The sequence below is a fragment of the Bos javanicus genome, chromosome 11 (genome assembly GCF_032452875.1).
Source record: "Bos javanicus breed banteng chromosome 11, ARS-OSU_banteng_1.0, whole genome shotgun sequence".
NCBI lineage: Eukaryota > Metazoa > Chordata > Mammalia > Artiodactyla > Bovidae > Bos > Bos javanicus.
The window spans coordinates 73607794-73621322 of record NC_083878.1 but is presented as its reverse complement, the minus strand read 5'-3'; the positions used below and the strand labels follow the sequence as shown (position 1 = coordinate 73621322).

Genomic DNA, 13529 nt, shown 5'->3' with positions numbered 1-13529 from the left:
ATTCCCTGTCTATCACCAACTCCCAGAGGTTGCTCAAACTCATGTCCCATCGAGTCAGTGATGCCGTCCAATGATCGAGTCCTCTGTGGTCCCCTTCTCCTCCCGCCCTCAATCCTTCCCAGCATCAGGTCTTTTCCAATGAGTTAGTTCTTCGCATCAGATGGCCAAAGTACTGGAGTTTCAGCTTTAGCATCAGTCCTTCCAATGAATATTCAGGACTGATTTCCTTTAGGATAGACTGGTTGGATCTCCCTGCTGTCCAAGGGACTCTCAAGAGTCTTCTCCAACACCACAGTTCAAAAGCATCAATTCTTCAGTGCTCAGCTTTCTTTATAGTCCAACTTTCATATACATATCCATACATAACTACTGGAAAACCATAGCTTTGACTAGATGGACCTTTGTTGACAAAGTAATGTCTCTGATTTTTAATATGCTGTTTAGGTTAGTCATAGCTTTTCTTCCAAGGAGCAAGCATCTTTTAATTTCATGGCTGCAGTCACCATCTGTCTGCAGTGATTTTGGAACCCCAAAAAATAAAATCTGTCACTGTTTCCACTGTTTCCCCATCTATTTGCCATGAAGTGGTGGGACCAGATGTCATAATCTTAGAAAGAATTACTCTTCATTATTATTCATTTCAAGAATATTTCATTATAAGAAATACAATAAAATGTCATTTTAATATTATACTGATATCAGACAATGTTTCAAGTTCATCAAGAAATGGTACAGAGAGTCTTAACTAAATATCCAGGCAGAATTCTGGCCCCAATTATAAAGCCCAGTGAAAGTCCTGGACAGACAGGAAACCAATGCGACACTGGATACCCAAGAGGCAGAGGAGAAAGATAGGGAAAGGACAGAAAGGAATTAACCCTTCTTTGCACATTATGGCTCTACTTATTAATGAGAAATGGATATGGATGTTCTGGAGTATAATCAAATCCCAAGGAAAGCAAAGAGTCAAATGGAAGGGTTTTATTGTATTTGTCTGTATCAGAAGCCTACATCAAAATCCCCACAGGAGGAAGCTGGAATCTTCATTCCTAACAAATAAAATGTTAGTTTAGAGCAACACAGGATTATCTAACTCAATTTAAAGGTCTGCCTCGTGCACCTCTCAAATTTTATCTCACACTCAACTCCAATTAGTCTGGACTACATGTAATTACCCAAACAAGCCAGGGCCTCTCACCTCTGAGCCTCCATAGGCGATAATGTCCCAGCCCTTCCTTCACCACATATGGGGCTGACTCAGGAAGGACATCGCTTCCTCCCAGATTTCTTCCTGGACACCACTGGCTTCCCTCAACATGGCTCCTACTGCCCCATCATTCTTGGTTCCCTTTTCCAGGAAAACAAGATCCAAGAAGGCAGAGACCATGTTACCATTGTATTATTCATTACGATATGCCCCAAAGTAAGGCACGTGACTGCTGGTCAGGAGATCAAACCAGTCCATCCTAAAGGAAATCAATCCTTAACATTCATTGGAAAGACTGATGCTGAAGCTCCAGTACTCTGGGCACCCGATGCAAAACGCCAACTCACTGGAAAAGACCCTGATTCTGGGAAACATTGAAGGCAGGAGGAGAAGGGGACACCAGAGGATGAGATGGTTGGATGGCATCACCAACTCGATGGACACGAGTTTGAGTAGTCTCCAGGAGATGGTGAAGGACAGGGAAGCCTGGCATGCTGCAGTCCATGGGGTCACAAAGAGTCAGATACAACTGAGCAACTAAACAACAACTAAATACTTACTGAATGAATAAACTACTGAAAATTAGGAAGTTCTGGAATGCCTGGTATAAAAGACTCTGATCTGTTCTTTTCCGAAAAATATAAAGTCAAGTCAAAAGGTTATACAACTGTAGACACTAGCAAAGAAAGGCTGATGGAGGGAGATAATAAAAGTAGTGGAGCAGTCAACTCCTCTTCCTGTGTAAACATGTTGATGCTTTTAGCCCTCTTCAAATAGGGCCAAGCATTCCAAAGGTGTTCCAGGAAGCCATAAGATGTGGTGGAGGTGCTCAGTAGACCAATGAGAGGCATGAGGAAATAAATTTACTTTGCTGAGAAAGGAATCTAACTGGGGAGACAAGAAGCATGGAAGGAGAAAGAAGAGGAGAGATTATAAATCTAATAAATGTATAGTAACATTTCAGAGCTGTCCAAAAACTTTTACAAATACTTCTGATTAAGAAAAAAATATTTTAAAAAAATAGTCTGAATAAGTAACAAATATGAACATGAATGACTTCCTCATTTTTTTCTTGGCAGTCCAATTAGAAACCCTAGGGACCGAAGATGAAGCCAGAGGTCCCAGAAGACACGAAGGTACAAATAAAATCAAGATCACTGAAGGGTGACTCTCACAGTTGGTGAACTAGGGGAAAAAGTTTTAAAATCCCACAAAGGGAAATGGTAGAGACACATGGCTGATTCCACCAAGATTTAATTTTTTTTTTTAAATAATGGCAAGCAAGGAAAGTGGTAACCAAATAGGCTGCATAAAACAAAAGTGGATTATACAGAATAAAAATAAAGTTTAATTTGTGGGCTTCAAAAAACACAAAAAGTAGCGTCTATTTCATAAAGGAGGTACTCTAAAGCATTCTAATATTCTTATACTACTTTGAACAAAGTTATAAATATTGATAGGATTTGGACTTCATTTCAATTGATGTTAAAATTTCTGGAGTAACCACAAAAAGAACAGAAAAAGAACATACAACCCACAATTAAGTAGAGGAAAAAAGTAGAATGGGAAGGAAGGAAGCTCAATTCATCTAAGAAAAGCCAAGGAAAGAGGGAAAAAACAAAACATAACAGAGAAATAACAAAATTGAAGCACAAAATATAATGGAAGAAAAATGAAACATATCAGTATTCATAACAGCATTCATAACAAAAAAATTTAAAGAATAAAAATAAATATACTGTACTAGGCATGCTAACCAAAAGAAAGCTGGTATAGCTATATTAATATACAACAAATCAGACCTCAAAGCAAAGAACATTACTAGAAAAAATGTACCTATTTAATAATAAAAGATTCAATTTTCTAGGTAGACAGAACATTTTAATATATATGCATCTAAGAACAAAAGCTTCAAAACACTGACAGTACTACAGGGGGAAAACTTTAAATCCATGATCAATGCAGAGATTTTCAACACCTCCAGTAATTAAGATCAAGCAGTCAAATGAGTAAGGAAAAAAGACTTTAATAAAATATAACAAGCTTGATTGAGATAATATTATTTTCAAGCATTCAGGGAATATTCAGAAAAACAAATAACATAAAATATCAAGAAACACAAAGATTCTAGAGTGTTCCTCATTCCCTGACCCATAAATCAAGCTAAATATTCTTATAATTAAAAACATCCACTTACTAGTTTAAAAGGATACTTCTAAATAATTCATAAGAGAAATGAGAAAACACAGAAATATAATAATAATAATAATAGTATATATCAGAAGACATACCTACAAAAATAGAAAGTCAAGAAAAAGTATTCAGTGCTTACATAAGAAAGAAAAAAAAGTCTGAAAATAAACCTCTACCTATAAAAATATAGAACTGCTTAAAGTAGAGAGAAGAAAATAATAAACCATGTAATAACATGAAATAATGAGGTAGAAAACAAGGATTCAGGGAGAGGACCAATAAAGCCAAAAGTTTCTTGGAAAAAAACAATAAAAGTGACAAAATTCTGGAAAAGGAAAAATAAAATCAGAATCTCTGAATATGAAGGCCTGGCATCAAGTATATTGTAGACTCAACTAGGAAGCTTTTATTTTGGTACCAGAGTTGAGAAACTATCACTTATCATTTTTCTTAGAATTTTATATCATATAAAAATTATAAACTATCAAATTTCTACATAATTTCTCCTTTAATAAATATTTATTGAGTTGATGGGGCTATCATGATAAATACATGTGATTCTTACTTTCATGGGGTTCAAGTCTAAAAGATAAAATATTAAGTAAAGAGACTTCATGCTCCCAAAGCAGGGGGCACAGGTTCAATCTCTGATCAGGGAACTAAAATCCCACATGACATGCAGTGCTGTCAAAAAAAAAAATAACACCCAAAGAATTAACAAACTAATTTCATCACTGTTTAAAATAGGAAATTTAAAGCTATTGTCCAAAAACAGAAAGGCTTAAGAATACCACTGAGTGGCACAATAATAAAGGTAGCTATGACAAAGAAATCATATCGCCTGCAAATCCTAGAATATTTACTCTTTGACTATTTAAGAAAAAGACTGTTGGCTCCAGAATTATGTATGTTAACAGAGTAAAGGAAAAATATATGTCACTATATCTCAATTTTTTAAAAAGGAGAAATACATTCCTCTCAAGAGAAGCAGAGACAAATGATAAAATTCAATACTCATTCATGATTTAAAGAAAATAACAGTAATAACACTTGGTAAATTAGAGCAGAAAGGTAGTTCCTTAACCTGATAAAAGGTACAAAACCTATAACAAATATCATTTTAATAGTGAAATATTACATCCACTCCCATTCAAGTCAAAAACGAGACAAGAATGTCTGCTATCCTCCCAACTCTTAACTATAGTATCTGTATAGTCAGTAGATAATGAAAAAGAGGTAAAAGTATTGCAAAAGTAAGAGTCAAAAGGCCTTTCTTTAAAAATTATACAGTTCTGTAGAATGTACACCACCAAGAATGAACCAGAATGTAAACCATAGGCTTTGGGTTGTTATAATATGCCAATGTAGGCCCATCAGTTGTAATTAACGGTCTACTCTGGTGTGAGTGTTGACAGATACGTCAGTAGAAGTCTATAAACTAACATTAAGAGTAATGAAAGAGCAGAGAGAAAGATCATGAGATTCAAAATCGACATACTAAAGTCAACTCAACACCTGGATGACAGGGCCAAGTCATCAGGGTGGCAAACAGTGGTTTCTGCATCCTTAGAAGGTAATTATGCTGGAGATTTGGGGTGAAGTTAGAAATAAGAGTGGGGCTTCCCATAGCAGATACCATCACCACCAATGCAATTCTTTCTGTGGAGAAATAGAGGTGACTCTTGCAGCCACACCCACCAAACATCTCCCAGACCATCCATATTCTTGAGTTTGTTACACAGAATGGTAATTTATATGAAGTTTATGTCAGTGATAACGTTCACTAAGCAATCAACCCAATTCTTTGAAGAATACCCAATTTTTACTTTAAATATTTCCCCGATCATGCTCTCTCACATGCCCATGAGAGTGCATGCCAGATAATTCTTAATATCAAGAATTATTATTTATTTGGTTTCCATTTTTGTCAGTTTCCCTTTAAAATGAAAACAGTATGAGTGAAGTCAGGGACTGTGTTTTGTTCTCCCCTATATGGCTCAGATGGTAAAGAGTCTGTCTGCAATGCAGGAGATGCTGGTTCGATCCCTGGGTGGGGAAGATCCCCTGAAGAAAGGAATGGCAACCCACTCCAGTAATGTTGCCTAGAGAATTCCATGGACAGAGAAGCCTGGTGGGCTATGGTCCATGGGGTCACAAAGAGTCAGACACAACTGGGACACGACTAACACAACCCTAGCACCTATAATGGTGCCTGGAATATAACAGATTCTCAGTAAATAAAATTCAATGAAAAGGTGACCTCTTTGCTGAAGAATATAGGAATATATAAGAATAAATAACAATATGTAAGAATGTTTTAACAGAAGATTTTAAAGGGTATATAGTAAAGTTACATACCAAAGTACACATTCCTACTTTTACTTCTTCCTACAGCTCTAAGTGTTGTTCTAACAGTTAGTTCTCTCTACATTAGAGTCTTTATCTACAGTAAGGTAATTTACGTAACATATTATTTATCATCACCTGCAAGCTCATGGTAACAATGGAGTTATTACAAGAGGTCTAAATTGACTGGCATGCTTTAAATGCACAGATATTCTAGTTAACATATTTGTCATTATTTATGACCTTGCTTAAGAAAGCAACTCAAGTTAATTCAATTAAAGTAATGCTCTGGCTTGGTGTCCTCCAACTGCATGATTCTTTAACTCCCATTCCTCTCCTTCTAAAATTTGTAACATAAAACTTCTGATTAAAGCTGTGATTTGATCAGGGGGAAAAAAGACATTCCCACATATTAATACAAACAAGGATTCCAGAAGACTCACGCATTTCTATGAACAGCTGCCTCTTCTCTGCCATGGTCTTCCGCTTGTTCCCACTTTCCTCAATCATCCTAGAGACAAAGAAGGATACAGTAAACAAATGTGTAAACAAATGTGTAATTTGACAATTCCATCAAGTGCTTATCAGTCTGTTGTGGAGAGGTACAGGAAACCAAGCCGTCTATGCACACATTAAAAGGATACCAATAAAAGTAAAGTGGAAGCCCGAGGCAGAAAAAGACAAACTACTGTCCCCTTATTTGACAGCTTCTAAATATTATAAAGTCAATACTTAAATGAGCTCATACACTTGCTTCCTGTGCTGACAATATGGGGCCATGTCTTATTTTTAACTTTATTTTCTCTACAGAGTCCTGGATTAGTCAAGACAATTTCCCCATATTCCTACTGTTTTACATAGATAAACATGTTATTAAAAATAATTTAGATAATAATTATAATGAAAGGCTATAATAATAAAAACATTAAGATAATTAGCTTATACATAAAAGATATAAATAAAATCTTTTATTTTTATATTAAAAAGTACTGAAAGAGGAATTCATGCACAAATTCAAAGAACTCCTAAACATAAGTTTTTAATCACATGACTTACAATATGCCAGTCACTTTGTTTAAAAATAAAACTCTTTCCATGCATTATCTCATTTAATTCTCCCAACAATTCTGAGTGTTGGCATTATTATTATCCCATTTTATAGATTAGAAAACAGATGTCTAGAAAAGAACACTAACTTGCTCAAAGACACAGAATGCAGAAGCAATAGAGCAAAATTGCAACCCTTTCATTAAACTTCTTTCACAACTGTTGTTTCTAAATACATTTCAAATCTCTATGCTTAAAAGGCTAGAACACAACAGCCCACTGCCTGGACCTTACTGATGTAAAATTTGTGACAATTTCAGCTAAACTCTGCCTTACTCTATGAAGTAAAAAGTATCTACAAATAGCATATGCTAAATAATTCCATAAGCGCATTAAACTACTGTAGATCATGGAGTTATTTACATAACATTCTCAAATGTGTTAGAATCATAAATTAAATGATGACTACACAAATTACATATCCATTAAAGCAAGTGCCTACTGAAAGTTTAGTTATAGCCTAAAGAAAATTTAAAATGTAAATATATTCCTTAACATTCTGCAATTAATATTTTGATCATTAAAACTATCCCTTTCCTAAATCACTGTAATGTTACCAAATAGTAAGTGATGGTTACCTAACAATTTGCCCCCAAGAGGAAACAGTTTTAAACAGAAGCAAAGTAAGCCGAAGAAAAAGCAACCAGAAACAGCAAAAAAAAATCTAATGAAATCTAAGTCCTAGAGAAAAAGCAAGAGTTGGGACCAGTAACCTGTAATTATAAAGAAAAAGGGTATTCAAAAACCTCCTCCCTCCTATCCAAAAACTTGGTCTCTCACTGTGTATTACAAAGTTTAAATGCTAAACACAAATTAAAATACAGAATCATAATATCCTTTATAAAATATATAACTTATTAAATTTCTTCTACTTTGTTCTTTAATTTTTCTTAAAGTAGAATCTAAGAATTCCTGGAGATCCCTAAATTCTTCAGGACAATTTTCTAATTTTGTCTTTATTTCCAGATTAATCTTGAAAAAATTAATAAAAACATGTTGTACTGCCAATGCCACTTTAGAGCCCGCATCTACATGTATGAATACGGTAGCACCGGAAGCAAGAGGTCATGTACAGCAGGGATAATTAAACTAGAGAAACTATACTACCCTGGACCAGATCTGACCTGTCACCTGTTTTTGCAAATAAAGTTTTACTGGAACACAGCCACATCTATTCATTTATCTATTGTCTATGGATGCTCTCCGGAGAAGGCAATGGCATCGCACTCCAGTACTCTTGCCTGGAAAATCCCATGGACGGAGGAGCCCGGTAGGCTGTAGTCCATGGGGTCGCTAAGAGTCGGACACGACTGAGCGACTTCACTTTCACTTTTCACTTTCCTGCACTGGAGAAGGAAATGGCAACCCACTCCAGTGTTCTTGCCTGGAGAATCCCAGGGATGGGGGAGCCTGGTGGGCTACCGTCTATGGGATCACACAGAGTCGGACACGATTGAAGTGACTAGCATGGATGCTCTCATACTACAAAGGCTGAGTTGAGTGTTTTCCACAAAAAGCATCTGGCACGCAAAGTCTAAAATCTTTACTATCTGGTCCTTTAAGAAAAAGTATGCCAACCCAACCTAAAGCAACAGTAATTAATATTGCATTACTACAAATGACTAGCTCAGTTCAGTTAGCATGTTCCCATGTCAAAATGACAACAATCATCCCACATTCCACAAGGGTTTGAGTTTCACTTCCATTATTAGAAGTTTATCCTTGGCAACTGCCTTATTAATTACTCTAAGATTCATTCTTCATTGCTGTACACATTTAAAATTTTGATCAGTCAGTCAGTTTGTTCGCTCGGTCGTGTCCGACTCTTTGCGACCCCATGAATTGCAGCACGCCAGGCCTCCCTGTCCATCACCAACTCCCGGAGGTCACCCAAACTCTTGTCCATCGAGTAGGTGATGCCATCCAGCCATCTCATCCTCTGTCGTCCCCTTCTCCTCCTGCCCCCAATCCCTCCCAGCATCAGAGTCTTTTCCAATGAGTCAACTCTTCGCATGAGGTGGCCAAAGTATTGGAGTTTCAGCTTTAGCATCAGTCCTTCCAAAGAAATGCCAAATTGCCCTCCAAAATGCTGTGTCAGTATACTTTTACTAATAATCTTCCCCCAGGAAGTTTTAGAAATTACTAAGGTAGTCAGCACAAACTGACCTTGTGCATTTGTGCTCAGTCATGTCCGACTCTTTGCAATCCAATGGACTGTAGCCTGCCAGGCTCCTCTGTCCGTGGAATGTCCCAGGCAACAATACTGGAGCAGGTTGCCATTTCCTTCTCCAGAGGATCTTCCCGACCCAGCGATCAAACCCGTATCTCCAGCATTGGCAGGCGATTTTTTTTTTTAACCACTGAGCCACCTGGGAAGCCCTTACTCTCCCATCAAATTATACACCTGCACGGAATGTGTGCTGGAGTTATTTGAGGTTTGTGAAAGTAAATATTACCAGGTGGACTGGGAAAGAATACAACAGAATCCAAAATACCACCAAACAGCTGGTGAGTTTATCCTTTTTTCCCTCTTGAACCCCTGGCTTGAACTCAACAAGCACAAACCCCTGAACCTAGCACAGAGGAATCTGGGAAAAATCCTCTAGCTACAGCTTAAAGAAAAGAAAGAAGTCTAAAGCCCATCCAGAGAGAATGGGAGAGACTTCCCATTCTCAAGTTCTCCCAGCACTTTTTTCCTCTCTTCTTTTTCTTCATTTTCTCCCACTCCAGCCAAGCAGTGGCAGTATCAATAAAAGCAGCTACCCTGGAAAACTACAGGAGTCAAAAATTTGAAGAAAGATGTATCATCTAATCAGATGGTCTAATCAAAACCCCAGCATAATTATTTGTAAATATAGACAGTTCTAAATTTTATATGGAGAGCCTAAAGCTACAGACCAGATAAGAAATTTTGGAAAGGAAGAATAACGTTGGAGGCACATACTATTCAATTTTAAGAATTACTAAAAAACTACAGTAATCAAGACAGCATGATATTGACAAAGGGACAAGTACACAGATCAACGAAATAGAACAGAGTCTGGATACAGAGGCACACAAATATGGCCACTTGATTTTTTTTTTAAGATACAAAAGAAATTCAATGAAGAAAGGACAGTCTTGGTGTCAGAAAAACTGGTTATGCTTATGTCAAAAAAATGACCTATACCTCACACCATAAATAAAAAATTCAAAATGGAAGACAGACATAAATGCAAAAGTGTAAAAGAAGAAACCATGAGAGAAAATCTTCGTGGTCTGATCAGATCAGATCAGATCAGTTGCTCAGTCGTGTCCGACTCTTTGCGACCCCATGAACTGCAGCACGCCAGGCCTCCCTGTCCATCACCAACTCCCAGAGTTCACTCAGACTCACGTCCATCGAGTCACTCATGTCATCCAGCCATCTCATCCTCTGTCGTCCCCTTCTCCTCCTGCCCTCAATCCCTCCCAGCATCAGAGTCTTTTCCAATGAGTCAACTCTTCGCATGAGGTGGCCAAAGTACTGGAGTTTCAGCTTTAGCATCATTCCTTCCAAAGAAATCCCAGGGCTGATCTCCTTCAGAATGGACTGGTTAGATCTCCTTGCAGTCCAAGGGACTCTCAAGAGTCTTCTCCAACACCACAGTTCAAAAGCATCAATTCTTCGGCGCTCAGCCTTCTTCACAGTCCAACTCTCACATCCATACATGAACACAGGAAAAACCATAGCCTTGACTAGATGGACCTTTGTTGGCAAAGTACTGTCTCTGCTTTTGAATATGCTATCTAGGTTGGTCATAACTTTCCTTCCAAGGAGTAAGCGTCTTTTAATTTCATGGCTGCAGTCACCATCTGTAGTGGTTTTGGAGCCCCCCAAAATAAAGTCTGACACTGTTTCCCCACCTATTTCCCATGAAGTGGTGGGAGCAGATGCCATGATCTTCGTTTTCTGAATGTTGAGCTTGAAGCCAACTTTTTCACTCTCCACTTTCACTTTCATCAAGAGGCTTTTGAGTTCCTCTTCACTTTCTGCCATAAGGGTGGTGTCATCTGCATATCTGAGGTTATTGATATTTCTCCCGGCAATCTTGATTCCAGTTTGTGTTTCTTCCAGTCCAGCGTTTCTCATGATGTACTCTGCATATAAGTTAAATAAACAGGGTGACAATATACAGCCTTGGCGAACTCCTTTTCCTATTTGGAACCAGTCTGTGGTTCCATGTCCAGTTCTAACTGTTGCTTCCTGACCTGCATTCAAGTTTGATACATCACTCTAAAAGCACAAAGCACAAAAGAAAATAATAATAATAAACTGGACATGACCAAATTAAATACTTCTGTTCTATGAAAGAAACCAATAAGAAAACAAAAGCTACACCCTGGGAGAAAAATATCTACAAATCACAGGTCTGACACAAGACCTGTATCCAGAAGAATATATTTTTAGAAAAACTCTCAAAACCAGCCAACATGGAAGAAAAGCTTGTTATTCAACAGAAGCCCCAATACTGACCTTAGTTGTTAACTTAGCAGGTGCAATGGACCTGCAGATATTCTGCCTTTATTCCATTACCCATACTACTACTCTGATGCATAACTTATCAGCTTCCGGTTGCCAGCATTTGCATTTCTTTATTTGACGCTTTTTCTGGCCATTGAAGGCTTTGACACTTGCAGTGCAGTCCAGAAGTACCAGGGGATTAACATCCTTGGACAGCAGTCCTCCCACTGATGGAAGTTAATATATAAATAATCCAGCTTCTTTACCTATCAGAGGGAATAACTCTGAGGCCATGTGTTCCACTGACTTCCTGAGCTCCCCTTTGGAATTAACTTTGCTCACCCATGGCAACTGATATGAAATACTTTATTAACTACTTTCTCTTCTCTGTCTCACTTCTCCACTCTTTCACCAGTATTTTCTAGGATCTAAAAAATAATTTTTAAAAAAAATTGCACTTGAGTCCTTACAGAGCATTCTGTTCTAGGGTAATCCAAAATAAGACAGATTTGATCCTGTAAAACAGACCTCTGAGATGAAGTCTGTAAGTGGATCACTCGCCAAGCAGATGACAAGGATCCCAGTGCTAGCAGTAAGTGGCTTGCGGAGAACCCCTGGTGTGCTGCTGCGTGGATAGTACTAAGACTCTTGATGAGGTGAAACTAGTAAGGGATACACTTAGAAGATGACTGGCTTATGCAATAGCTTTCGCATTTGAGAGAGAGACAGGAGCACCAGGAATTTTAAAGACAATTAAATGGTTGAGCTTTTGTTAAGAAGGACTTATGCACAGAAGAAAGAAAATAGCAAGACTTAAATCAGTCAAGAACCAACTCAGAGCAAGCTATGACAGCCAGATGATCTCCATGGCAGCATTTTCTAAGGAACCCTGAGCTCCCACAACTTGAGAGCAAACTGTGCTAAAAATCAGGCTCAAATTCAAATTATAAAGGTAGGCAACTTATAGAAGATTGAATTCACAGTCCAGCCAAGATTCTCCTGAACACTCTGGGGCAGAAGTGGCTCTCCTGCTCTTGCTTCAGAGGCTGTTTCCTTAGCCTAAAGCCCACGCAAAGGCCTCATCTCAGATGCATGCCTCAAAAGATGCTGACCCACCTCAAAATCTGTCCCTACCTTCCTCCCTGTTTCCAGGCTAATAACCAGGGTCCAGCCTCATTCACATCAACAGAATTGGAAGGGGCTGGCCCCGCTTTGGATAGAAAAGTGAGGATTCATCCAAACAGCTGTGGACCTGACGATATGCACCAACAAGAACTGGAAGAACATACCTGGAATTGACAAGTGTTCAACCTGAGCCAAGTGTAAGATAAGACAAAGTCTGCTGACATGGCAACACTTGGCCCGTGACCCAGGATTTAATGTTCTATAAAGGACACCTGGCACCAGTCCTAACACGCTGTAGACTAGCTCATGTAAGTCGGCATGGGGGTTTTGATGGCCCAAAGTAAATGAGCTGAAGATGTGGGAATTGCACGGCAGGGTATTAAGGAAAGAGTTTATAGAGTGCTCTCATTTTCCATATCTCCTGACCTTTATTGAATCCTTCTATACTGACTGATAGGATCTGCTTTTCTTTATTTCTCTTTGTTTTTGTTTTAATAGAGAAACCAGGCTTTCTCTGGCCTCTAAAGTCTATTTCCTACACTGCATAACAGGCCTGAAATACTATAAAATACTATAAATTTACCCTTTCCTAGAAACAGGAGAAGGCAATGGCAACCCACTCCAGTGTTCTTGCCTGGAGAATCCCAGGGATGGCAGAGCCTGGTTGGCTGCCATCTATGGGGTCCCACAGAGTCAGACATCACTGAAGTGACTTAGCAGCAGCAGCAGCAGAAACAGTCTTAATGCTCGATGTAGTTGGTATACACACACTCTACCTACCTTGCCCCTTGTGCATGTGAAAGTCACTCAGTCGTGTCCAACTCTTTGTGATCCCATGGACTATAGCCCCCCAGGTTCCTCTGTTCATGGGGATTCTCCAGGCAAGAATATTGATGTGGGTCCATGCCCTCCTCCAGGGGATCTTCCCAACCCAGGGATCGGATCGAACCCAGGTCTCCCACACTGCGCGCGGATTCTTTACCAATTGAGCCACCAGGGAAGCCCCTTCAGGGGTATAACCCTGAGGACATGTTATATGAGCTCCTGGAGCTCGCTGGTGGGAATAAG

General features: G+C 38.6%; 1 protein-coding gene across 14 annotated transcripts in view; it reads right to left on the bottom strand.

Moving 5' to 3' along the window:
* The window catches only part of DTNB (dystrobrevin beta), a 241584-nt gene that overhangs the window by 204575 nt on the left and 23480 nt on the right, over window positions 1-13529 (bottom strand). For all 14 annotated transcript variants that reach the window (XM_061433109.1, XM_061433112.1, XM_061433114.1 and 11 more), the window contains one exon: window positions 6190-6257. In XM_061433109.1, the coding sequence (XP_061289093.1) occupies window positions 6190-6256 (67 nt within the window). In that variant the 5' untranslated portion in view covers window position 6257. Of the gene's footprint in view, window positions 1-6189; window positions 6258-13529 lie in introns of those variants that run through there.